At 36.2% G+C, this 27,176-nt stretch overlaps 1 protein-coding gene across 2 annotated transcripts in view; it reads right to left on the bottom strand.

The window, feature by feature from the left end:
• ORC5 (origin recognition complex subunit 5) overlaps window positions 1-26,884 on the bottom strand; it is a 78,614-nt gene extending 51,730 nt beyond the window's left edge. Inside the window, exons 1-6 of one of the 2 annotated variants that reach the window (XM_049641334.1) lie at window positions 26,704-26,884; window positions 23,208-23,300; window positions 21,879-22,079; window positions 12,642-12,716; window positions 9,139-9,250; window positions 3,805-3,935 (exon numbers count right to left, since the gene is read on the bottom strand). In XM_049641334.1, coding sequence (XP_049497291.1) covers window positions 3,805-3,935; window positions 9,139-9,250; window positions 12,642-12,716; window positions 21,879-22,079; window positions 23,208-23,300; window positions 26,704-26,775 — 684 coding nt within the window. In that variant the 5' untranslated portion in view covers window positions 26,776-26,884. The remainder of the gene's footprint in view (window positions 1-3,804; window positions 3,936-9,138; window positions 9,251-12,641; window positions 12,717-21,878; window positions 22,080-23,207; window positions 23,301-26,703) is intronic. The other variant, XM_049641335.1, reaches the window with a different exon arrangement.
• Window positions 26,885-27,176: the final 292 nt, after the last annotated feature.

Genomic DNA, 27,176 nt, shown 5'->3' with positions numbered 1-27,176 from the left:
CATTTGTCAAACCAAATCTTGCAATCAGTGGAATGATAGCTGTTCTGCCAGATCATCCCTCAAACTTCCTATTTCTTCAATATATGACTTTAACATACGACACAAACCTACAGCAGTTATAGCGGTCTCCATTCCCAAGCTATGATATATTTTCTTGGACATAGTTAAGATCACAGCATATTTTTAAGTCCATGAGTCTTTGGTCATCAGAGGAAGGAAGAGAACTAAATTTAACTACTCCCCCTTCAGCTATCAGGCATTGTACATGTGCTTCCCACCCTTTTTTTTTTACCTCACAAAATTCCTTTGAGGCAGGTATTGTACCTACTGAACAGAAGAAAAAACTCAAGGTCAAAAAGGTTAAGTAACTTGCCCAAGAACATACAGCTGGTAAATGACAAACTTGTGTCTCTTCATCTGTAAAATGAGGATTCATGATAATGCCTTACTTCACAGGGTTGCTGTTGAGAACTGAGTCAACATTGGAAAAAGGCTTAGAACAGTACCCAGCACACAATAACTACTCAATAAAATTGGCTATTATCTAAGAGGTAGTTGTAATATAGTGATTATGAGCATATACTCTGGAGCCAGACCCCATGATTCTTATTTGCAAAATTTTATAATCTAATTCATTTTAGATCTCAGGGATCATTTTTCCCTAGCATACACTCATATCGTAAATAAGCGAAAATAACTAATATATAGGAAAAACACATTCGTGTGTACTGTGTATGAGTCAACTGAGGGCAAGGGGACAGATCTGCAACCATTTCAGAATTGTGACAATGTCTTCCTCATTAAAAAAAAAAAGTGTTTGAAAAATACATGAAAGAATTTGAGATTCGAGAGAGTCGTGACTGAAGCAGAAGTTACGTTAGGCTGGTCAGCTGCATGTGAGACAGTGGAGTTATGCGCAAGGCAGAAGACTGCCTGTACTCGGAGCAGGGTCTCCACACCAGCTCCCTCCACTGGCCTGCTGCCCAGTACCCACCTCTTCCCACTCCCCAAATATCCATGGGACCCCTGCTCAAAACTAAGATCAAACGATCTATTCCCTAGGAATTGCTGGGCCCTGGCTACATGAAAACCAGCTGTGTTAAAATTTCACTAAAATAATTCACAAAAGGTAAATGATCCTCCCAGAAATTATTTGTATTTTATTTTTATAGTTTATTTACTTTGAGAGAGAGAATGAGTTGGGGAGGGACAGAGAGAGAGAGGGAGATAAAATCTCAAGCAGGCCCTGCACTGCCAGCATAGAGCCCAACACGGGGCTCGAACCCACAAACCTTGAGATTATGACTTGAGCTGAAATGAAGAATCAGATGGTCAACCAAAAGAGCCACCTGGGATCCCCCCTATTTGTATTTTAAAAGAAGAATATTTGTTCAAATGGCTTAGTGTTACCAATAATATCATTTAACATTTTTATAAGCACTTTGATAGAAAGTATTTCATTTCATACTCACAAAACTCATCTGAGGCATGTATTCTTGGTCTGTTCCCTCCCCCCCGCCCCCGCCCCCACCAACTTTAGAAATGAGGAAACTGAAATACATAAAATTACATACATAACATACTGGTAAGCAGCAGAGCTAAGGTATTTCAATATAACTTCTCTGCTCATTCCATCAAATATACTTCAGTTATCTGGCATCTCTTCTTAGCCACTGTCACTAGTCAACACCACAAGCCACAGGGCCAAACAACACAAAACAACAACAAAAACAGCATCAGAAACTTGGAATTGCACTCTAAAAGATTACTAAGCTCTACCTAAGCAATTAACTTTTCTGAGTCATCTCTAAGAATACTGATATTTAGGAAGAAAAAAGTTTAAAATACAATAAACTTGATGTGTGACAGATTTGTTTTAAAAAGATCATGCAAGAAAATTTTAGAAAATGAACCATTCTGTTTGGCATTTATATATAAGTATAATAATACTTATAAGTATAATAATAAGTATAAAAATAACTTCCTCAATTGATCCTTTTAAAAATTTTAATTACTATTTTTAGGAATATCATTAAGGATTGTCAGAGAAGACAAACCTAAATGAATATTCTTGTGCTACCTCCAGACCTACCTCCAGAAAAATAATACTTAAAGAAATAATTTCTAAGGCAAATTCAAAAGCATATACATAGAAAAGATGCCTGAAAAGAATTTTTGCAGGTGATTTATTAAACTTTCAATAAATATGCCATTTACAAAGTTTGAAACAAATAGAGTAGCCACTTGAAGGAAAATGTATCTTTATTATGCTATGTTCTACATAAGGAGGAAAATAAGAACACTGCTATTTTTTTCTCCAGTGCTTACAGATTATTTCTTGTATTTACTAGTATTACTAGTAGTAGTAAAAGCTTAAACCATACTTCAAGCTTACGAACATGATAGAAGAGTAACAACAACAACAAAAACAACTTTATAATCTCACCCCTAAATATTTCTTAGTGAAACCTAAGGACAATATAAAATACCATATTCAAATATATATATTTTCTTACATTTTATTTTTGCAGAAATAGTTCCTTAACTAATCCTTCTTCTTACACTTCATGATCTACTTTAAATGGCTGCTGGCACAGATTCGCACAGGTTTCAAGGACATCTAGGTTGTGGTGACCACAGGTTACCAGGCAAGATGGCAGGCAGAGGAGTATTTCTTCCTAACTACATGTCATGCAAGGACCTTATACTGACCCTCCCTCCTTTCTGTAAGCCCCTCTGTTGTCATTTCCTTTTGGGCACTAGGGATGCAAGACATTCAATTGCTGGAGAGATGTCAGTGATGAGCTTGAACCTAGAAAAGTTTGCCTTTTGTTTTTTCCCTACTCAGAAGACGCTTGAAATCTACATCTAAATCAGAAGCCTAAAATCTAAAACTCAGAAAAACATACTATATGTGAACACAATTTTACACAGTCACCTTCTTCTACATTGTCTTGAACACACATTCAAACATACACTTAATCCCTCTAAGTGATTCTTTTCAGAGCAAAGAGAAAAAGAAAATATGCTAAAACTTACAGAATCTGTTCCTTTCAAAGTAACTGTGTTTCAGCCTTAGATATAATACTACTTTCTCTAAATGTAGACAAAATCTTAGTATTAATGGAAGGTTTCTAAAAGAGAAACCGGATATTCTTGCCTCTTCCCCTTCCAGACACATCCAGACAATTAAAAAGTAGAAAAATCAAAGAAAAATTAAAGTACATATGATCACTTTCCAACTTGCCTGTAAAATATAAACAGTTTTTCTACTCTTTTAAGTGTCTTAAGTACTCTTTTATGTAAATATTAAAAGTAACCTTTTATATAAATATTACTAACTCAAGGTCAGTGCCTCATGAAAGACCTATAATTAAGGCTCCTATTCTCAAGCTGATCTAGATGCCAGACCACTATTGCTACATACACAAAACCTAAAAGAAATGTGTTACAAAAAAAGTAAAAGATATTACATTTCTTATTCAGCTTTTACACCTCCTTTCTATTTCTCATTTTGATTTTAATGAAGTTCTACATTTTCTGTAATTAGAAAAAGAGAAGGAAGGAAACAAAAAATACTCCTAAGGAAGAATAAGAAGACATAACTAAAGATGAATGAAGGTTTTCTGATCACATTGCAGTTTGTACTAAGGCACAGGCTTCCACCTACTTATGTGAGCCTCAAAAGGCCAAATCCAAATTTCCAGAATAAATTTTCAGCTTCTAGCCTACCTCACACCATTTCTGCATGGAAAAATTATTAAAAGATAGTCTTTTTTTTTTTTAAGTAACATGTTCACTCACCAGATGTCTGAGCTCCTTCAAATCTCGGCAGACGGTATAGAAAACTCCAAGAAGAATATTAATGTAGGCAGCATAGAAATCAGCTGAATACTCTGGAGGATGATCATGCGACAAGATCTTTTGAAGGTTCCCTGTTCAAAAGACACAAATGAACTTAAGGATTAACCCAGAACTCCAGTTGTATCTTCTAGAATTTTATTACAAAGGTATAAAACAATAAATATACAGGCCAGGAAATTATTAAGGAGTAAGAAAATTTATGAGATTAGGAAAGTAACACAACTTTTCAAACTGAAGCAAAAGAATTAAGAATCTACTGTTCTTTAAAAATTACAAAATGTTGCTTAAAACAAATATTAAACAATGACATCCAAGAAAATCTCAAGAACCTTTGCGAGCAAAATCAATATCAAAGGTGAAAAATAATACATATTATATTTTTCTGCCTATTAAGTAAATCAACTAGAAAAAAACAAGGGGTACTGCATAAATGACCACCAAACTGGAAAATGCTCTTCATTTTTTAAAAAATAAAAAGAATTCCTGTATTTTTATGAAAATTATCTTGTCATTCCTCCTTTTATAAATCGTGTTTTCTTCCTAAAACTTTGGTATCTCTATTTTTCTTCTCTTATATCTTAAACGCTTTATACAATATCACACGTTTAGAGTCCTAAACTTTATTTTATCCTGCTGGAAATACCATATTGTAGAAGCACAATTAAAATTAAAGAGAAACAGGGGCGCTTGGGTGGCTCAGTCGGTTGAGCATCTGACTTTGGCTCAGGTCATGATCTCGTGGTTCATGAGTTCGAGCGCGGCGTCGGGCTCTGTGCTGACAGCTCGGAGCCTGGAGCCTGCTTCAGATTCTGTGTCTCCCTCTCTCTCTGCCCCTTCCCTGCTCATGCTCTGTCTCTCTCTCTCAAAAATAAATAAACATTTAAAAAAATTTTTTTAATTAAAGAGAAACAACCACCCACTATTCAAAATTTCCCAGGTATAAGTACCTGGGAATCAATTAGTTATTCATTCCTATTGCAATTCTCTCTGACTCCCTGGTGCAATGGTCTCTTTAGACTCCTCAGTTAGGAGTTCTTTGTGACTAGTACTTTAAATCTAGTTCCACAGGTTCAGGATTTTTGCAATACTTACAAGTAAAGGGAAACATAGATATAGCTATAATAAGGGGGTCCTTTTTAGATAAATAAGGCTGACAAAAAAACAAAAACAAAAACAAGAAAAAAACACAGCAGCACATTTGAAAGCCCAGTTACATACTTGGAATATTACCCTGAAAGGATTCTGTACAGGAGAGTGTTACTACATGCATTTTTATATCACAACCACTGAAAAATACACAAAGTCCAAAGCTTGACTTTGGAGTCTATGTATTTTTACATTCTAATAGGACTTTTTAAATTTAATGTTACTAAGCTTTTTAAAACTATGCATGGGAAAATAGTTGATGATACAAGGACAATCTCTAAAAGGTGCCTTAAGACTCGGAGCTAAAATTATCTGTATGTATAAGATGCCAAATAACTGGATAGATAGAAAAAAGGAGAAGAGAGGGAAAGAGAAAAGGGATGGATGGTAAGACAGATGAATATACACAGGCAAAACGATGGTCTACAGATGCATAGATGAGGAAATCTAGAAAACAGTTCTCCAGCTCAGACTGCATTCCTAAGCTCCTCCGGACCATCTCTATCCAGATCCTCCTTATCGGTGACCCTGAGTACCTCACATGAAAGTTGATTAGATGTTACCACTGGCCCAATCCTGACAAAAGTCTTAATAAGAATGAGAGATCTCAATGTGTTGCTATAAAAGCAGACGAGTTGCTTAGACTACAGGCAAAATTGCAGAGTACAAGTCTATGTTATGGAAGCTCTAATTGCCTGGGAGTATTCAAACTTATGGAAAAATCCCATCTCTAATGGAAAGCTGAAAACAGGGCACAAACAGGTAGTAAATAAAGGGAAGGAGAAACCACTTGATTGGTCTTCTGTTGTCTTAAAATTTCACTATCAAAGTATAATTTAACGCACAAAGAACAACCATGTCTAACTTGAAGAGGGACTTCAGCTTCTAGTCATGAAAGAGTCCAGAAATACTCTCCTGCAATAAAGAACTAAAAACTGGACAAAATATAGAAAAACACTATTTTCAGACATCAAACAATACACAAAAAAGGCTGTCATACCTGAGAAAAAGGAAACAAATGAGCCATCACCAGGCCAGGCTTTCCAACAAGAGGTAACTGTAGAACTATGGTACAGAAAAGTTCCAAAAGGAGCCATTAATCCCAATGAATTGAGAAATCAAAGATCAGAGTAGAGGGACCTAAGGTAGCTAGAATTTGCTAAGTAGAGTACGAGAAAGAGTTATGGAGAGAAAGAGCTCCAGAAATCTCCACAGTGGCTCCCTTTCACTCCTGTCTGAATACAAATCTGTACATGTACAGAGTAAAACCCCATAGGCCAAGCAAAAACAACTTCCGGGGTAAAACAATTAGTGGAGAGGTGTCAGTCAATTATCAGAGCTCACAGAGAACTATAAATCATTCATACTGCCACCAGTCAGAATGAAGAAACTATGCTAAATACATGTGGTTTTCAGTAAAAATCCCAGAAGGGCTATGTCATAGAAGTAAAGCTAAAATTACCATTGGAATAAAGGTTACTCTAGAGCATCCCTTCAAAAAAGCTTAAAAATAACCTTAAAACAGTCAGATATATCTTCAAGAAACTTAAGTGCTTCCTAGAAAAGTACCCAACACACAACAACAAAAAACACAATATCTATTGTTCAATCAAAAATTACTATATACACAATTAATACCTAGAATAGGTAAAAATTAGTCAATAGAAACCTAAAATAAAAGAGGTTATGGAATCAGTGAACAAGGATATAAAACAACTATTATAAACATGCTCATCATCTCAAAAATACAAAGGAAAACAAAAGCATGAGATCTGTAATGAAAAATTCCACTGGATGGGATTAACAGCAGATTAGACACTTGTAGAAAAAAAGTTAGTGAACTTAAAGACACAGAGAAAAAAAATCCCAGATAAAACACAAAGAAGATAGATTTAAAATTTAAATAAGTAAAAGGACTCGGTGAGACAATATCAAGGGGTCTAATACACATGTAATGCAGTCTCAGGAAAAGGCAAGGAAAGTGGGTGGGGGGGAACAAAGATAAAATATTCGAAGAAATAAGGGCTGAAATTTTTCCAAAGGTGATGAAACTATACACTCATATATCCAAGAAGCTCAACACATCTCAAGCAGGAGAAACAAAAGATTTTTTATTTCTTTCAAGTCCAAATAATAATTTAATATGAGGTTTATAATAAATGTATAAGTAAAACATAAGACAACAACTGCACAAAGGTTGTTAAGAATGGGAAACTATAAATCACTGAGATTTTCAGATTGTTTATTGGAGCATAACTTATCCTGAATGAATGATACAGTAACCAAACCAAACATCTGATGAAAGTGAATTATAATCCACCAGAGGGGGAAAAAAAATGCTCTACCAAAAGATGAGTAGTTTGTATGTGGTAGAGATCAGAAAACAAGAATTCCAAACTGGGCCCCTAATCATCACTGCTGAGAGGAGAGGGCATCTTGAACTTCAAACACCATTCTTACAGATGGCATGTGTATCAAGTTATGATTGGATGACATTAGTCACTAAGATTATTCCTTTGTTCCTGCTCCATGCTTACTCTAACTATAATTTGGCTTATCAATTAATGTTTCCTTTTTGAATGACTTTTTGTGTGATTATGGGGTTTTGCTTTTTAAAAAAATCTTGGTATGTAGAAGGCTCTCAATTAAATAATCAGATTATACATGGCCCCATTATTATATACTTTTCAAAAACCTATTAGCCTATGCTCTCTGAAATTGGCACAATCACTTTAATTAAGTACGTCCTCAAATTCTCTTCATCAATGAGGCTTCATATCTTTACTTTCTAAAATTTTAAATAAAATTCTACAATTCATTATACCATACTTTAACACTTCACTAAGATGTAGAAAACCAGCTTTTTTAAAAATTACTTTTCTTAAATTCTAAATAATTTTTCAGTACAGGGTGCCTGGGTGGCTCAATCGGTTAAGCATCCGACTTCAGCTCAGGTCATGATCTTGCAGTCCACGAGTTTGAGCCCCACATCGGGCTCTGTGCAGACAGCTCAGCCTGGAGCCTACTTCAGATTCTGTGTCTCCCTCTCTGCCCCTACCCCACTCACTGTCTCTCTCAAAAAATGAATAAATGTTAAAAAAAAAATTTTTTTAATCTGTAAGTAATTTTTCAGTACTTAAACCTAACATGGGTCATGAAAAAATTCAACTTTGAACAGTGATGACACAGGTACAAAGAATTTTTTTTACTGAAATCCTTTGATTTATTCCTTTTCTTCCTACCCTTTTCTCCCTATTTTGCAATTTTCATGGAAGAGAAACTACTGAAAATAAGGGCTCCATTTATTTTGGGTTCCTTTTTTCTATCTCAGTTAATTAGCTAAGGCAAGGTGTTATTTGATTGCTGTTCTTGTGAAAACAGGCAAAAATGTGTTTATCTTAACAATGAATGTTTACAGCTGATTAGTTCAGAGGCTAGTGTTAATGAGGCCAAGGTCAAGAAATGCTATTTTTTCATAGCCTGCTAATCACTTTATGCTTCACATTTGTAAACTTTGAGTCAGAAGTATCCTGTTTGCATAGTGACAACACAATACTAATCTATAGAACTATTCAGCAATACAAAAAGCCACCGTGTTCTTCCAAAGACAAAAATAATCAAGATCTATGAAATTTAAGATTAAATACAAGCCACAAAGAAATAAACACAAGGCCTAGTAGTTGGTACTGTAAGAGAAACAGTAATGAAAAATGAGATTTACCAAGGCAAAAGATACACTCCACATAATACTTAACCCAAGTACATGGTAAATAAAGATTTCATACAATTTAAATGTGCTTTGCCAACCTAGTCTGATACTTACTTGCATGGAAGTTACAATCTCAATATATACATCTTACTATACTGACTAAAAAATGTGAAAATACACCATTAACACAAATATGTGAGAAATACTCATTCAAAACATTTCAACAACTATACAAGAATAACCCTTCACAGTTTCAAACTAAAACCTCTGTAAGTACAGTTACATTTTTGAGACTGGCAGCAAATCGGAACAGATTAAGACATCAAAGTATTCCCATTTAAATATGCTAGCTTAATCTTTCAAACAACAAAAAGTATTTTAGTGAATATCATTTGTCAAAACAAAGTTTTAAAATTTACCTATGCTATAATCAGGGAAATACAAGACAAATGGCTCAAAGCACCCAGTATTTGGACGAAACTTTTCCCAAACAATTTCACTGAGAAAGAGAACAGTCACATTTCTGTCAGTCTGTAAAAGAAAGAAAAATAAAAGTAACTTTGCATTTAAAAATCTTAATCAGAGCAGCAATTCCATTTGAATTTTTCTTTCAAATAAATCCAGCAAAGTTACAATATATGACAAATTATTTGCATATTAATAGGTGTTATTTCAAAAACCTAATCAAGGAGTTCATCCACTTGCAAATTTTCAAACATAATCACTTAGAATTTCCATAAAACTTTTAGGTTAACGGACATTTTGGTTACTCATGAACGCTAGGGACAGTCACACAAGGGTTTATTTCATAGAAATGAAGAAACACATTTCCTTAATAATTAAGATCTTTTTATGTGAATTTTCAAAGAAATCATTAGTTTCAATCAATAAATAAAAACAATGTACAACTTAATATCTCTCATTAAAATAGCTACAGCAACCCAGAGAGAAAATAAGAGTTGAAGAAAAACAGATATGCAATCCCATATAACCATAATATTAGGAAATTTTTAAGTATTTTTAAAGGTTATTTTCATAAAAAATTATTGAGCAAAACATGAATAGACATTAAGAACATTAAGTACACACATAAAACACTGATGTTAGGTAAACAGTAATCTTTTGAAGTGTATTTAGAATGTATTACCAGTATACAAAAACAAGCAATAAGAATACAAGCGCAACATGTACGCTGTCCTCCAGAGTGGCCACAAATGCCCTATGGATGCTAGTTAGAATTAATCTGCAGACAGACTTCTGCATTTCAGTACAAATTTTAATTTTTTTCCTTATTCTTTTTGACATTTTCCAAGGTGACAAAGCAGGCATGATAGCTGTTTTGTTCTGTAACTATTCTTAGGATCCAATCACATAAATTATACTATACTCTGATGGTGATTTACTATTTATTGATTCCTAACTTACGTGTAATCTTACATTCCAATTTCCATTACTTAGAAAAACATTCTTTTGGCTAATAAAGAAAGCTGAGTTCAATAAATTCATAATTCTACAAAAATCTAGCATCTTTATGAAAAAGAGAAAAAGATTTCTACTTTCAAATGTTGTCTTATAAACTTTTTAATTTTTAAGAATCCTTGAATTTATTTCTATAGGGATAAAAAGGGATGCTCTAAATACAATCTTGAATACAAGGCATTAAGTTGTTGTGCTTTCAAAAATGATTATCAAATCAAATCAAATAATAAAAAATGATTATCTAAAAGCATCTGAGGGGCGCCTGGGTGGCTCAGTCGGTTGGGCATCCGACTTTAGCTCAGGTCATGATCTCACAGCTTGTGGGTTTGAGCCCCACGTTGGGCTCTGTGCTGACAGCTCAGAGCCTGGAGCCTGCTTCAGATGCTGTGTCTCCCTCTCTCTCTGCCCCTCCCCTGCTCGTGCTCTGTCTCTCTCTCTCAAAAATAAATAAACATTAAAAAAATTTTTTTAAATAAATAAGTAAAAATAAAAGCATTTGATAAAATCAGTTCAATAATAGAAAGGCCTAAAAAATAGAAGATATTTATCCATCTGAAAGGATTTTAAGCTGGTAATGTTCTCAAATGTTAAAGTACCTTCATATCATAACTTAATTGTACTCATATATATTAACAGAAAACATGAAATGCCTTTACTATATTTCTCCTAAATTAAATACATTTTTTCAAATCAACCATGTTTCCAGAAATGTCAAAATAATACTTCTGTTTTATGGTAGAATTGAGATTACTTGAATCTTTTAATTTCCTTCAGTTTCCATAATTACAACTAAAAAAAGGCAGGGGGGTTGGGGGGAAGGCCTAACTCCGATGAAGGGACGCACCATGACCATGACTGGGCTTGAGGGGGAAACTGAGATAAGCTACGGTTTAAGAGCAAGAGGACAGCAAGAATATAGTTGGAAACCAGACAGGGAACCCCAGGACAACAGGGACAGTGGATGAGGTCATAAAAATAATCCACAAGCAACACAACAAAACAATAAAAAGAAGTGAAGGAGGAGGCATCTACTCAAAGAAGATGAGTTACTGGTCTCAGTAGTAAAATGCCAAGAGTTAATCAAACTAGCAAAAGCTAGACTGTGGCAAGAAATTTCCAGGATAGGTTACCAAGAGCTACACTTAACTCTCCTCCTGTCCTCTAACATCTCACCCCTGCTATTACTATTACTAAAAGTGAATTTTAGGGGTGCCTAGGTGGCTCAGTTGGTTAAGCAACCAACTTCAGCTCAGGTCATGATCTCATGGTTTGTGAATTCAAGCCCCACATCAGGCTCTCTGTTGTCAGCACAGAGCCCGCTTGGGATCCTCTGCCTCCCTATTCTGCCTCTCCCCTGCTTACACTCTCTCTCTCTCTCTCTCAAATATAAACACTACAAAAAAATAAATAAAAATAAAAGTGAATTTTAGGAATTGACCTTAGGCACACAATGATTTCAATGGCACTTGGAAAGCCTCTCTGAACTTCTGACAGTTTCTCAAATTTCAGTAAGGTGTTCAGTAAATGTTCAACTTTTCAAAGTCAGAAATGGTGTAAACATGGTCTCTCCAAATATTAACTTTCATTATAATGTTACTTAATACTTAAATACAGACATAAAACTGGTAGGTATAAACTATTTATGCTCAAAGCACTTACAGGATTATAAAACAAAAATAAATTTGTAAGTTAAATACAAAACTACAAAATCAATAAAATTTAAATTAACAGTGATTGAATATGATTAATAATAGTATTTTGATCAAACTAAATCTTACCCTCATAATTCTGGTACAAATGGGAAACAGCCACAGTTGAGTTTAGTATTCCTATACCAACTGATGTTGGTGAACAATGAATTCTCTCTCCAATTTTCTTTATTCAAACTACTGTAAAATCCTGGTTTTACCATATTATTATTATGTTTTGACCTGACACATATGCATATTAAGCCCATCCCTATTCTTTTCTTGTTAGCTCATAACAATTACAGTAGTATTAATACTATTCAGTACCAACACAATTATAAATTCAAACACAAAGCTGGTTCTGACACTGGCCAAGAGAGAGAACTGCGAATGACCCAAAACAGACCTACCTCTAGATTACTGATTCTCTAGATTACTGAAAATTTTAAAATTCTTACAGAAAGTTTAAAGTATAGGCTCCCACCATCTACTCCAGCAAACACCTAAAACCTTATAAAAGAGTAGGATTAGTCACTTCACAATTAGAAATGAAAAGCTAAAATAAAGAATAAATGTTACCAAGTCAAAAAGTGCTTTTACTTTGGAAAAATGTTCAACAACACTCACAGTAAAGAAACACAAGTTAAAATTATGTTAAGATTCATTTCTCACCTGTCAGATTGGCAAAAGGAAAATATTTGACAAGACAATCAATTGATTAGGTCATAGGGCGAAAAGACCCATGCATTACTTACCAATTCTTGTAACCTAAGAAACCCAGGCAAAAGATTTGCTTCCATATCTCTTAGATATTCTGCTTTGTCTAGAACCTTATAAAAAAAAAATGCAGTGTCAAAATCGATTTACAAAGCCCTCTATAAAACATTTATATAATATACTCCACAATTCACAATTTTCTATGTTAAAAAGAAAAATTATAACCTATGAATTAATTTTCAACTGGTATTTACATTTGTAGAAGACATTTCAAATTAGCAAATTAAAAAAGACTACTTACATCGTATTTTAACCCAAGTTTCTAAATAGAAAATGAATCACAGCCACATTAAAAGTTTCTTTTATAGGTATATTACCAATGCTCTAAGGATATCTCACTAGGTGTACAAGACATAGAACTAGAAGCATTTTTTATTCCATTTGATAAAAATTAAATTTTTGTTCAGTTATGATAATACTATTGGGATTATATTATTTTAAAAGGTACTTATCTTCCAGAAACACACAGTATACATATTATATGTAGCTCTAGCACATATTCATGGGTGATATATGATATATAGAGATAGAATGTTTATATTCATTTATAGATAACATAATATGATGCAGGAAACAATGATGGGATAAAGACACAAGTGTGACCACATGTTAATAATAACTGAAGCTGGGTGATGGGTTCACTAGAATATATTACACTATTCTCTATATATGTTTGAAATTTTGATAAAACATGTTAAAAAAAAAAAAAAAACTTACTTCAAGAAGTCATCCATTAGTCCATAAAAAAAAAATCAAGGTCTTCAAAGCATTGTCTAAAATATTTAATCTATTTAATCTAACCTTTGTTTTTACTTTTTGTTATGTTTTACTTTTTGTTTTTTCTATCCACCTCCACTTTTCTCTTCTACCATCTTGCTGGATTATGTTAAAGCAAACCTCAGACACACTATTCCATCCATAAATATGTCATATGTAGATCTAAGAGGTGAAGACTTTTTTTAAAAAAACATAACCTCAGTATCATTATCATGCCTAAAAAATTAACAATATTCTGTAACGTCATGTAATAACCAGTATTCAAATTTCCCGATTTGTCCCACAAATGCCTCCTTAGAGTTCACTTATTTGATTCAGGATCCAAAAAGGTTCATATATTGAATATTCTCATATTTGGTTTGTCTTCTGGTCAATTTTAAATTATAACATTTCCCCTGACCCTTCCTTTTTTTGCTGTTATATATTCATTGAAGTAAACAGGTCATCTGTTGGGTAGAATTTTCCATATTCTGAATTGGCTGACTGCATCTCCTATATCCCCTATATTTCCTGTACAATAGTCAATAAATCTAGGGGTCTGATAAGATTCAGGTTCAACTTTCGGGCAAGAATACTTCACAAATAGTGCTCTATATTTCTTATTGAATCACATCAGCAGGTACACAACACGTGACTATCTCTCTTGTGATGTTAAGATTGATTGAGTTTCAGGTATTGTCAGCCTGATCCATCCATTATAAAGTTCCCTAGCAGCCTTTCACCAAATGATTTCAATTGATGATCACTGCCTATATCTAGAACTTTGTTAGGGACTATAACACTCTAATTTTCTAGGATTCTTTCTTCATTTATTGGAGGACATTTTTCTAGAAAGAACTTCTCCTCATCTGTTAGTTCCTCAGAAATAAAGTTCACACAGGACATAAGGGATAAATGCTTGATTCTTTCCTTTAATCTACCAACTTTCAAAATAAGTTTGTGCCTCTGTGGTTGCTGTAACACATCATCACACAAATGTGGTGGCTTGAAACAGACTAAAAATTTATTCTCTCACAGTTCTGGAAGCCATGTCTGAAATCAGTTTCGTGGGGCCAAAATCAAGGTGTCTGCAGGGCTACACTCCCTCCAACAGCTCTAAGGTAGAATACATTCTTTGCCCCCTCAGCTTCTGGTGGCTGCCAGTATTCTTTGGCTTGTGGCTGCATCACTACATAATCCAAGGCCAGCACCTTCCAGTTTCTCACTTATTCTGTTTGCCTCTGCTTCCATTACCTGGCTGCCTCTTTTATGTGTGGTTTAGTCAAACCTCTCTTTGCCTCTCTCCTACACAAACATTTGTGATTGCATTTTGGGCTCGCCCAGATAAACCTGGTAAATCTCCCCATCTCTAGATCCTTAAGTTAATCACATTTCCAAAGGCCTTTTTTCCAAGGGGCCATTTACAGGTTCCAGGGATTAGGACCTAATATCCTCAGGGGCCATTATTTAGCCTACTACAGTACCCTAGTAAATGAAATTCTCATGGTAACCAATGAGCTGAGGTTTTGTGATTTTTATATACTTGTTTAGTGTCATTATGAATTCATGGATTTTAACACATCTATTGTGCTTCCATCTACTGAATTGACTGTTCTTTTTGATGGCCAAACCATACCATGTTTGGCCAGTGGAAGCCTCTTCAAACTAGTTTCTAGGTCCTTTTTGTCCCCCCAGCTTTGAAATATAACTGACATATAACACTGCATAAGTTTAAGGTACACAATGTGTTGATATGATACACTTAATACTGCAAAATGATTCCCATCATAAATTTGGCTGACACCTCCATCACCTCACATAATTATCAATTCTTTTTCATGGCAAGAACATTTAAGGTCCACTCTACTCTCTTAGCAACATTCAAGTATATATAACACAGTATAGCATTAACTATAATCACCATGTTGTACATTAGATTCCCTAGAACTTACTCACCTTATAACTAGAAGCATGTACTCTTTGACCAACATCTCTCCATTTCCCTTATCCCACAGTCCCTAGTAACCAACCATTTTACTTTGTTCCTGAGTTTGGCTTTTTAGATTCCACATAGAATTTTCTCTGCCAGACTTAGTTCACTTAGCATCATGCCCTCAAGGTCCATCCATGTTGTCACAAATGGCAGGATTTCCTTCTTTCTCATGGCTGAACGATATTCCATTGTATGTATGTATATGTGTGTGTGTGTGTGTATGTATGTGTATGTATGCATATACATATACATATATATATGCATGTATACACATACATACACACACACAATCTTCTTTATTCATTCATCCACTGATGGACACTTAGGTTGTTTCTATGATTTGGCTATTGTGAATAAAACTGCAATCAACATGGGAGTGCAGATATCTCTTTGACACCCTGATTTCATCTCCTTCATATATATACTCAGAAGTTGGATTGTGGAATCATATGGCAGTTCTATTTTTAATGTTTTAAGGAACCTCCACACTTTTTTCCATAGTGGCTGTACCAATTAACCTTCCCCTAAGAACAGTGCACAAAGATTCCCTTTTCTCCACATCCTCACCAATATTTATCTCTTGTCTTTTGGATAATAGGCATCCAATAGGTGTGAGGTGATATCTCATGGTTTTGATTTGCACTTCCTTGATGATTAGTGATGTTGAGCACCTTTTCATGTACTTGTTGACCATCTGTATGCCTTCTTTGGAAAAATGTCTATTCAGGTCCTCTGCTCATTTTCTAACCAGATTTGTTTGTTTTTGCTATGGAGTGTACGAGTTCTTTATATATTTTGGATATTAATCCCTTGTTCAGTAGATGATTGCAAGCATTTTCTCCTATTCTGTAGAATGCCTTTTCATTTTAGTGATTATTTCTTTTGCTATGCATAAGCTTTTTTAGTTCAGTGTAGTCCTACTTCTCACTTTTGTTGCTTGCTCTCTTGGTATCATATTTTAAAAGCTGTTGCCAAGACCACTGCCAACAAACATTTCCTCTAGGTTTTTTGGGGTTTTTTTCCCCCTAGGAGTTTTATGGTTTCAGTTTTTACACTTAAGTCTCTAATTCATTTCAAGTTAACTTTTGTGAATGGTGTAAGACAGGGGTCTAACTTCACTCTTCTGCATGTGGCTACCCAATTTTCCCACGGCCATTTATTGAAGACACTAGCCTTTCCTCACTGAGCATTCTTGGCTCTCTTGCCAAATATTAGTTGACCGTATGTATATGGGAAGGTTTATTTCTGTGCTCTCAATTCTGTTCTGTTGGTCTGTTTTTATGCTAGTACCATACTGTTTTACTATAGCTTTATGGTATAGTTTGAAATTAAGAAGTATAATGCCTCAAGTTTTTCCTTCTTTCTCCGCACAGCTTTGGCTATTCCATCTTTTGTGATTCCACACAAATATTAAGATTGTTTTTTCTATCTCTGAGAAAAATGTCATTTGAATTTTGATAAGGATTGCACTGAATCTATAGATGGCTTTGGGTACTATGAACATTTTAACAATATTAATTCTTTCAATATGTGACCTTCTGTGTCTTTTTGAAATGACCCTAGTTATAATGATAGTTACCTAGCTTTCTATTATGGCAAAATGCTGTAGGTTTATCTCGTGCGTTTTCTTCTCAGAACTGAAGTAAAGAAAGCTGGCGTCTTTTTTTCAAAAACATTTACACTTTATTAACAAATCCTACTAGAAATTATGATAATTTAAAATAGGAATAAAATTAAAATGCAAAGAATATAATATTATTTCCCTAAGTAGTCCAAATTGTTTTGTAACTGTTTTATTAACAGACAGCTTGAAACAATCTATGTGAGTAATCAACTTAAGATATTTCATTTCTAATTAGACAAAATAAAGCTAAAATTATTTACTGCTAAAAAGCTATAAATTAGTTTCTCTACGATGCAATTATGCAATTTCCCCATCAATCTCCATTTAAATAACTCTCTAATCCAGGACACAGATTAATACAAATAACTGGTCTGTTTTTATGCCCATTTTAATGCAAAACACAAAGCTAAGCAGTAAATTAATAGTTCATTCTTCTAATTTAATCTAGTTAACCCACTATAATGATTTTATGATATTCTAATAAACGATCCTTCTTCAAAAGCAGTTAACAGATAACTAATATTCAGAGAGATAAAAAATTTTAATTCAGATCCAAACATTTATCTTAATAATTTACACAAAAGCATTCTAATAGACGCTTGATTTGCAAGTTGGTTTACTGACTAGAAAATATTCTCCCACCTTTCTTTGAGTATTGAAATGTACCAATTCATATATTAGAAGGCTGAACAGTCTACAGATGTACTCCTAAAAATTTTCCACACTAGGGACGCCTGGGTGGCTCAGTGGGTTGAGCGTCCACTTTGGCTCAAGTCATGGTCTCACAGCTTGTGAGTTCAAGCCCCGTGTCGGGCTCTGTGCTGACAGCTCAGAGCCTGGAGCCTGCTTCGGATTCTGTGTCTCCCTCTCTCTCTGCCCCTAACCCACTCACATTCTGTCTCTGTGTCTCTCAAAAATAAATAAACATTAAAAAAAAAAGTTCCACGCTAAACACCTCGAAACTTTTTCACACTTCATGTTTAGTCAATTAACAAGTACTTACTGAATACCTACTTTTATCCACTGCATCTGAAAAAATGAGTGGGGCCCTACTTATTCATCAAGGCTGTTCCTAGAATTTTTTGTTGTTGTTGTTTTATTGAAGTAATCCCTACACCCAACATGGGACTCGAACTCAGAATCCTGAGATTAACAGTCTGCATGCTCTTCCAACTGAGCCAGCCAGCTGCCCCTGTTTCTGCAGTATTGATTTTTTCCTCCTACCTAACCTCCTACCTAAAGACATTCAGCTTTGCAACTCTCTTTGTTGTCATCCACATATACTGAGGTCATTCCCTTTCATTCTTTAAATATTACAGTTTCTTACTAACACTTCTCTAATATAACTCCTATACTTTTTGGATATTTCAAAACCCACATTAATGACCCCCTTCTGATATGGACTCTTAATTCCTTAAATTCCTCTCCACCAGTGATCTTGTCTCCTACGTTATCTTACTGAAAGACCAACTTATTTCTTAGAACACTGGTTTCTGAGGTATGTATGACCTGTGGCCCCCTGGGGGTGGGAAGGGTGGTCCCTGATACCCTTTCAAAAGGTCGGCAACGTCAAAACTATTTTCATAATAGTACTGAAATATTATTTGCCTTTTTCACCATGTTGATATTTGCACTGATGGTGCAAGTAATGGTGGGTTAAACTAGAGTTGCTTTAGCATCAATCAACTTAATGGTGTGAAACTATGCTAGTAGTAGCTGTATTCTTCACTTATTCACTTGCATTTTAAAAGAAATTATATTTCTGCCTCTGAGAAGATGAAGTATATACTTTTTCCTATTTCTCCTGCTAAGTAAAACTAAGAATCTTGAATACTGTACATAAAACGAACAGGGTTATGAAAGGCAGAGAGAAGGCAGGCCAGCTTGGACGGAGGAACGACAACTCACCTTAGAGAGTATATTGCCTGAGCTGTCTTTTTGCCACACATAGCCCATATGTAGAGCTGAAGAAGCCAGCAACACAGAAAGGCTAATGAAAATATGCCAAAAAAGCCCCACCAAAACCCTGGTTTCCCTAGTCAAAGGACCAGGAAAGAGAGAGGCTAGCAAGACTTCCAGAACACTGCAACTTCCTCAAGTTTTCTTTATACATCACTGATTTCTTCTCTGTCCTCATTTGTTTTTCCTTATCTCCTCATCACATAACCAATGGGTTGCCCCAAGACTCAGGCACTTGACTCGCCTCTTTTCTACTCACTCACCCTCTTGGTGAGCTAATAGCCCCTCAGCTTTAAACACTACTACCTCTAAGGGCGTCTCAGTGATCTCAGTCAGTTAAGCATCCAACTCTCAATTTGGCTCAGGTCATGTTCTCATGGTTCATGGGTTTCAGCCCCACATTGGGCTATATGCTGAAACTGCAGAGCCTGCTTGGGATTTTCCCTCTCTCTCTCTCTCTCTCTCTCTCTCTCTCTGACCCTCCCCTGCTCTCTCTTTCTCTCAAAAAAATAAAAAAAATTTTTTTATTAAAAAAAAAAAGGACTACTACCTCTATTCTCATAACTCCAAAATTGTAGTTCCAAAATGGACCTCTCTTGACCCAAGACTCCAGTGTCCAAGTGCCAACTGAACATCTGTACTTGATTTAACATGCCCAAAACCAAACTCCTGATCACTCCTTCCCTGCCAACAAGATCCCACTAAGATAATGACAACTCCATCCTTTCAAGTGCACAAAAACTTCTGAGTCATCCTTAACTTTGTTCTTTCTCTCCTCCTCTGTATTCAATCTATCAGAAAATTCTGTCAAAATATATCCAGACCACTTCTTACTACATCTACTGCTACCAGTCTGGTCTAACCCAACATGATGTTTGGCCTAGATTATCATAAATGCCTCAGAACCAGCTGTATTAGTTTCCTATGGCTGCCATAAGAAAGCACCACCAACAGGGTGACTTTAACAACAGAAATTTATTATCTCATGGTTCCAGAAGCTAGAAGTCCAAGATCAAGGTGCTGGCATGACCACGCTTCCTCCAAAGGTACTACTGGAGGAACTGTTCCTGATCTCTCTCCTGGTTTCTGGTAGTCCCTTGGCTTGCGGCAGCATAGCTCCTATCTTTATGTGGCATCCTCCCTATGTACATGTCTTATCTCCAAATTTCCTCTTTTTATAAAGACACCAGTCATACTAAATTAGGGGCCCAAACTACTTAACTTCATCTTAATTAGAACTGCAATGACCCTATTTCCAAAAGGTCGCATTCTGAGGTACCAGGGGTGAGAACTTCACCATATGAATTTTTGGGGGAAAGAATTCAACCCATAATGCTGGTCTGCATGCTTCTATCCTTGTACTCTTCATTTGATCTCAACATTACCACTCTCCCCCTTACTTAAACTAGCCTAACCACAATGGCCTCCTCGATATTCTCTGAATACACAAAGCATGTTCCAGGCTTTGTACTCATACGTTCATCTCTTTGCCTGGAATACTCTTTTTTCATGTATCTTCATGGCTTACTCCTCACTTCCTTCAGGTTTCAGCTCAGTTATCATCATCTCAGTGAGATCTTCTCTGTCTTCTCTATTTAGAAAAATAACTACTCTCCCTCACCCAATTGGTTCTCCTTTACTCTATTAGCTTATTATATCTGACACACTACTATTAACCTGCTTTTCATGTATCTTCCTCAACTATACTATAAACTGCAAGAAGGCAAGGGACTCTAATTTGTTCTGTGTTCTATCGCCAGTACCTAAAACAGTGCCTGGCACATAGGAAGTGCTCAGTAATTATTTGCTGAATAAGTAAATGAGCGAAATGAAAATGTGGAAGGAACTATTTTATACATTTCAGGAGATGCGAGATGCAAGAATCTATAAGATTTGGTCCCTTCAGGGACTTTACAACTTGGCGGTTTTGATAAGGCATTATATTAAAATTTAATTCCAATTCCAGAGGTAATCATTTTTTTAAAAAGGATTAAAGTATTATAAAAATCCACTAAAACAGTACACATTTTCAGTTGTCTGCTAATCATTTTCACATTGATATAACAACTATGATTCAAACTTAACCAACCAAAAATCAATTGATTCATCTTTCCCCACAAACCTACTCTGTACACAGTGGAAGAATTTGACCATTGCTGTGTCTTCCATTTATTCCTTTCTGCATCTTCTGCCCCAAGTCTAGTCCAGGCCCAAATTTCCTCTAATTTAAACAGCTATAAAAGCCTAAAAATCATTCCTTTAGACTTGAGTCTGTCATCACTCACCGCCTCCCATCTATTTAATATGACTTGCATGTTAAACATATTTGCTGCTCTAAAATCTCCACTACCTCCTCACTGACTAGTACATGAAATAGAGCACTTTAGTAGTTTTCAAGATACTCTATTTTCTGCCTCCCTTACCTTCCTAGCTTTTTTCTCCCTTCATACATTATTACCTACCAAAACCAGACTACTTTCATTCCCTGGCTTCCACTGCATTTGCATACCTTTCCTTACATAATTCCCAACATCTACAATTCCCCTTCTTCAGTTTCTTCCTATAATCCTCTAATTATCCTTTCAGGTCTATCTCAAATGCTATCACCTCATGAAGCTGGACCACATATGCCTTCATCAGTACTCTGTGTCTCATGGTTATCACTTACCACACTCACACATGATCAGATGTAGTATACGTCACAACTCCTCCATTACACTGAAGTTCCCTTTGGATAAAAAATACATCTAAAACATTTCTGTATCCCAAAAGCCCGTTGCACAGTGTGCTATACATAATGAGACTCAAAACAAATATACAGAAATTGACCCAATAAACAAACCAGTTTTCAAATAGATGATATAATGAAATTAAATTACTTACGATATATACAGTCTGATCCTTGAGACTTTCAGCTTTGGTTACTTGTTTAAATAAGCGAACAAAATCATTAAATGTTTCACAGGTTATGTGGGTAGGACATCGATTCTCTGAAGAACTAAGATGATTCAATTTGTTTAAAATTTGTTCTAAGAGCAGCCTCAAGGTAAAGCATTCAACACAATTCACAAAGACATGTGGGAGCTGAAAACAACAACAAAATGTAAACAGAACAGAAAACACACATATCCAGTAACGGCTCTGCTGGATGTTCTCCACTTGTCCTTCTGATCTACATCTCCCCGCCCGCCACCATTCCCCAACCTGCTCTGTGTCCCAGGAGGCTAGCCACTACAGACGATATCATTCACACTCTCATATTTTCTGGCTCCAGTTGGATTCAGCCAACGAGAAGAACCAGGGGCCTGAAGGAAGCGGTAATAGAAAAATGAATATTCCCTTACCTCACACCCTGTCTCTCAGTGGCCCACAGTTCCACCATGGCTACATTCTTCTACCAAAGGCCACAGCTTCAGCCTGGCAGCCCCTCATCTAAAGCTACAGCTCTTGCTGTGAGCTGGTAACAATACCCTCCTATGGTCCGTTCAGGTCCAGGGAAGGCTAAAGCTCTCCGTGCTTTACCACCCCTTATTGATTCCCTTAACATTTCTTCAGCCTTTGTACAATAGTATCTTCATTAAACTCACTTCAATTATTTGAGTTTGCCATTTGTTTCCTACGAGGATTCAGAGCAAACTTGTACTTCCCTCTAAAAAATTCTTACCAAAAAAACCCCAAGTATGTGTTAAAACTCTTAGTATGAATTTCACACTAATTTTAAGGTAATATTCTAATGATGAACAAACCTGGATCAAAAAGAATTTTAAGAGTTTGAAACCACAGTAATCCCCCTATAAGGATTAAGCTAGCTCTTCATTTAAAGATCAAAATGGAGGTAATTCGAGAAGTAACAAGGAAACAAAGACTTGCTTACAAATATATTCTGTTCTCAAAATGAAATCACAAAAGCAGTACTGATCATTCTGAGGAAGATAATTTTTGGCATCTGGCACAAATAATGGGACCTATAACTATTTTTAGTGACATTCCACAAATTTCAACCAAGAAGGAAGCCTTTCTTTCTCTTTCAGGGTAACAATGTAACTAAGGCTACTTTATACTTCTTATAAGGCCTCTTTTACCCTATTCCCTTGCAAACTAGAGTCCAAAATATCCCAAACAAAATTTAGTCTGAAATGCCCAGGTGGCTCAGTCAGTTGAGCACCCAACTCTTGATTTTGGCTCAGGTCATGATCCCAGGGTTATTCTTACCTCTAAAGTTTTCAACAAAGTTTGTGTTACATAGGTCTTTCCACTGGCAGTATGCCCATAAATAAAAATTGATGGAAAGCTGAAATGATGTCTCTAAGAGAGAAAAGACAAGTATCAGTCCATACATTAAAAAAACAGAAAATAAACAATTATCTACTCATGAGAAAGGTTTTCATGGTAAAGTAAAATATTCGATCCAAATTATTTCAACAATGACCATACACTGGATCTATGTTCACACTGTGAACTTACTTGAGTTCAATCCTAAGCACATTCTCTATTAAGCACTTTATTAAGATTAAAATTTCTGGGGTGCCTCAGTCGGTTAAGCGTCTGACTCTTGATTTCAGCTGTGTTCATGATATCATGGTCATGAGATCAAGCCCTGCATCAAGCTCCATGCTGGGCATGGAGCCTGCTTGGGAATCTCTCTCCCCCTCTGTTCCTCCCCTGCTCATGTTCTCTCTCAGGGAAAAAAAAAAAAAAAAAAAAAAATTAAAATTTCTGAAAAACTATACTTGGCATATTTAGTATATACTATATATCTACATGCTATATATGCAGTATATATGTATTTATACTTTTTATTACTGTGCAGGTTCATATATAAGAACTCTTATATTTTCAAATTTACAGGAGATTTCAGAGATATTTCCAGGATAACTTTACCATACTCCATTTTTATCTTAACTCTTTAAAGAATATACTCCCACAGTCTGCAACTTCACTGTACATTTTAAAGCTTCGAAGCTAAGTATATATGATCACAAAGTTAGAAGGAATTTCAAGAGTCTCCTGTTCTTAGGAAAATTTACAGGATACTTTTAAATTATACATACTACATTTAGCCTGGCCTAAATGTACACATTTCATCAAATAAAACAATGATGAAATCTACATAGCATATATTTCAAAATACATATTCCCAAGATCTTCCTGCAATTTGTTAAGAGTCAGGTGCCTAGTGAAAAGTAAAGATTGTCAAACGTCCTTCTATTGGTCTCATTAATACTACAAATATGTTTCATTCATTTATTAGACACCTACCAAATGCTGAAAACTATAATAATGCATTGAAGAGTACAAATACCTGTTAAAAGACAATCTGCTTTGGAAGAGTTCATAGTCCAGTGGGACACAATCATTTTAAAAAATAATCACAAAAAAATTGGATGATGCAATTTCCACAAGAAAGTAGAGTCTCTATGATCATCATCATCACTGCATTAACAGTCACATTTATTACATACTAGCCACTAAGTCACACATTTCCTTTTGCAAGACAAATCAGGGACTCAGATTTACACAGGAAAAAACTTTTTTTTTGTTTTTATTCTTTTTATTTTTTATTTTAATGTTTATTTATTTTTGAGAGAGAGAGAGGTAGAACATGAGCAGGGGAGGGCAGAGAGGGAGAGAGAGACACAATATCCGAAGCAGGCTCCAGGCTCTGAGCTGTTAACACAGAGCCCAATGCAGGGCATGAACTTACAGACCGTGAGATCATGACCTGAGCTGAAGTCAGAAGCTTAAGGGACTGAGTTACCCAGGCACCCCCTTTTTTTTTTTAAACTTTTTAAAAAAGTTTTAGTATTTATTTTGAGAGAGAAAGAGAGAGAGAACAAGCAGGGAAGGGACAGAGAGAGAGAGAGAGAATCCCCCCAAGCAGGCTCCACACTGTCAGCACAGAGCCGGAGGCAGGGCTTGATCTCACGAACTGTGAGATCATGACCTGAGCCGAACTCAAGTCAGAAGCTTAACCGACTGAGCCACCCAGGCACCCTTCCCAGAAAAAACTTTCTAACTGCATATCTCCATGGTAAAAGCAGCCCCCAAATAGAGTTAAGATGGATGTTTTAGTATACAAACCCTTTAAGTTTATAACTAACAATCTTGTGAATTAACTGGCTCAAAAATGCTATCCCAAGAATTAAATGCATGCTTGCTGAACATCTCTACTATCCAAATACCTATAAAGAGAAGGTCAAGACATCCTTCAGGAAAATTTTTCCAAACTACACTAAAACACTCCTTTTCTAGAATCCTACCACACTGGTCTGCAGCCACTATTTGAGGCTTAGTAATATTCCACCTTTAAACATCTTTCAATTGTTACCTAGAATTATACTGAACTCTTGCACTGTTACTTAACCTTTCATGGTCATGCTTAAATCTTCTTAACCAACTGCAATAGGCCAGGATCTGGCACAGTGCCTCATATAGAGAAGAGGCTCAGTAAATACTTATTTGCTGAGCAAATAAAAAAATCTGCTTAGAAATATGAACCAGGGTTTTTTAGTTTAGTTTTGTTTTTTTTACAGTTTTTTGGATCTCGCACATGCACAGCACCTTGAAAAAAAGCCATTATTAATATTGTTAAATGTGATTTGTAGTAAGCGCAAAGGTCAAAACCCTTTCTGTGACCAACACCAAACCCATACCAGTCATCTCTGTTGGCCAATATTCTCTTTCTAGAGGACTGCTTCTAGTTGTGGTGATCTGGGCTTACCACTTCCAAGGAAGGAATGCATAAAGCATAACCAAGAAAGTATTTCAGTGACGATATGGATAACTCTAACTGAACGCATGATAACCAGAATACTAACTGAGGATGCAGTCATTGACCTCTTACTTCCCTAACTACTGTGCACCTTTAGAAGAACTTTTCCATACTTCGCAGACTCAGACAGTCACCCAACATTCTTAGTTGGATACAAGTACTTAAGAAAGCAAACCAGAAGATGGCTGAGAGGGAGGGATGAGTCTAAGCCTAAACTCTCATTTCCTCCCCTAGCAGATAAGACCCAAGTCTGATTAACTTAACTCCATGCCTAATTAATGAAGCTGAAGCAAAAGGCTCACCAAAAGCCACCAGAAAACAAATAGATGAAATTGCGAACTGGTGAACATTACCTCCTAAAGATGGCACTTACCCTCCTCTCACAAGCATCACCTGAACTGCTGGTCAAAAATTCTAGACAGAGATCTCAAGGCTTTGCAATTCTGGAAAAGCTACTAAAGTCTTAAACCTGAAGACTGCCTTGGCCCTCACGAGTCTTGCAAACCACCACCTATATCCAGGCTTCATTTACCTCAATGAAACGGGCCAACTTACATTCGGAAAAAAAAAAAAAAAAAAATACTGCAAACACACCTGTTGTATAAAGTCTTGTTCAGCTGGGGTAAGATACTAAGCAACTTCCAGTAGCTACTTTGGGGTAACCATCTCAAAAGCGTGGCGTGTGTAAACGAACACGTCCTGGGCCAACGTCCTGTGTGTGGTGCTGCCTGTGCCGTTTTCTTGTAAAGGTACTAATAAGTTACTTTGGGTGTAGGAGTGGGGTAGACCTACAATAACCCCTGTTCTCAATGCAAAAATATGGAGTATTGCCCCACAATCCAAACACGAAACTAAAAAACAATTAGAACATGTCGCAAGGCCACGGAAACGTTTGCCTCCGGGATTTGGAAGAGAAAAGATAGTTTCACACAATACCTCTCCAAACAGGGACTGCAAGGTGGACACTTGGGACTCGCGACAAAGCACCGTGTTTTCCAAGTGAGGCATTCCGGCGAGTACCACAGGGCAGGGCAGCACCCAGCCAGCTCCCGGTCCAGCTCCAGCACCCAAGCCGCAGCCTCACCTCCGCCCACAGTCCCGGCTCCCGCCGGAAACCAGACTTGCGAGGCTGTGGGCGGGGCCGGCGTGCCCGTGCGTCGACATGACGGCAGCGCGCACGCGAAACGTCACCCCGCCCTCATTTTCCAAGGTCCGAGCGGCGGGTCTTTTTCCTCTTCGCTGTGAGGTTTTGCTTGCGTACTGTTGGTGTTTGGGCATCTCGTTTGCAGGTGTTCGCCGTCCAAAGGCCAGGAGAGCACGTGGGGATGGATGAACCGAAAAACGCCTGGAAGGAGCTACGGGCACCGCGGGTTCCTAAGGACCCGCGACCCCGTAGCTTTGATTTTTTT

The sequence above is a fragment of the Panthera uncia genome, chromosome A2 (genome assembly GCF_023721935.1).
Source record: "Panthera uncia isolate 11264 chromosome A2, Puncia_PCG_1.0, whole genome shotgun sequence".
NCBI classification, from domain to species: Eukaryota; Metazoa; Chordata; class Mammalia; order Carnivora; family Felidae; genus Panthera; species Panthera uncia.
The sequence above is the reverse complement of the archived record's forward strand: the minus strand, read 5'-3'. Positions and strand labels throughout refer to the sequence as shown.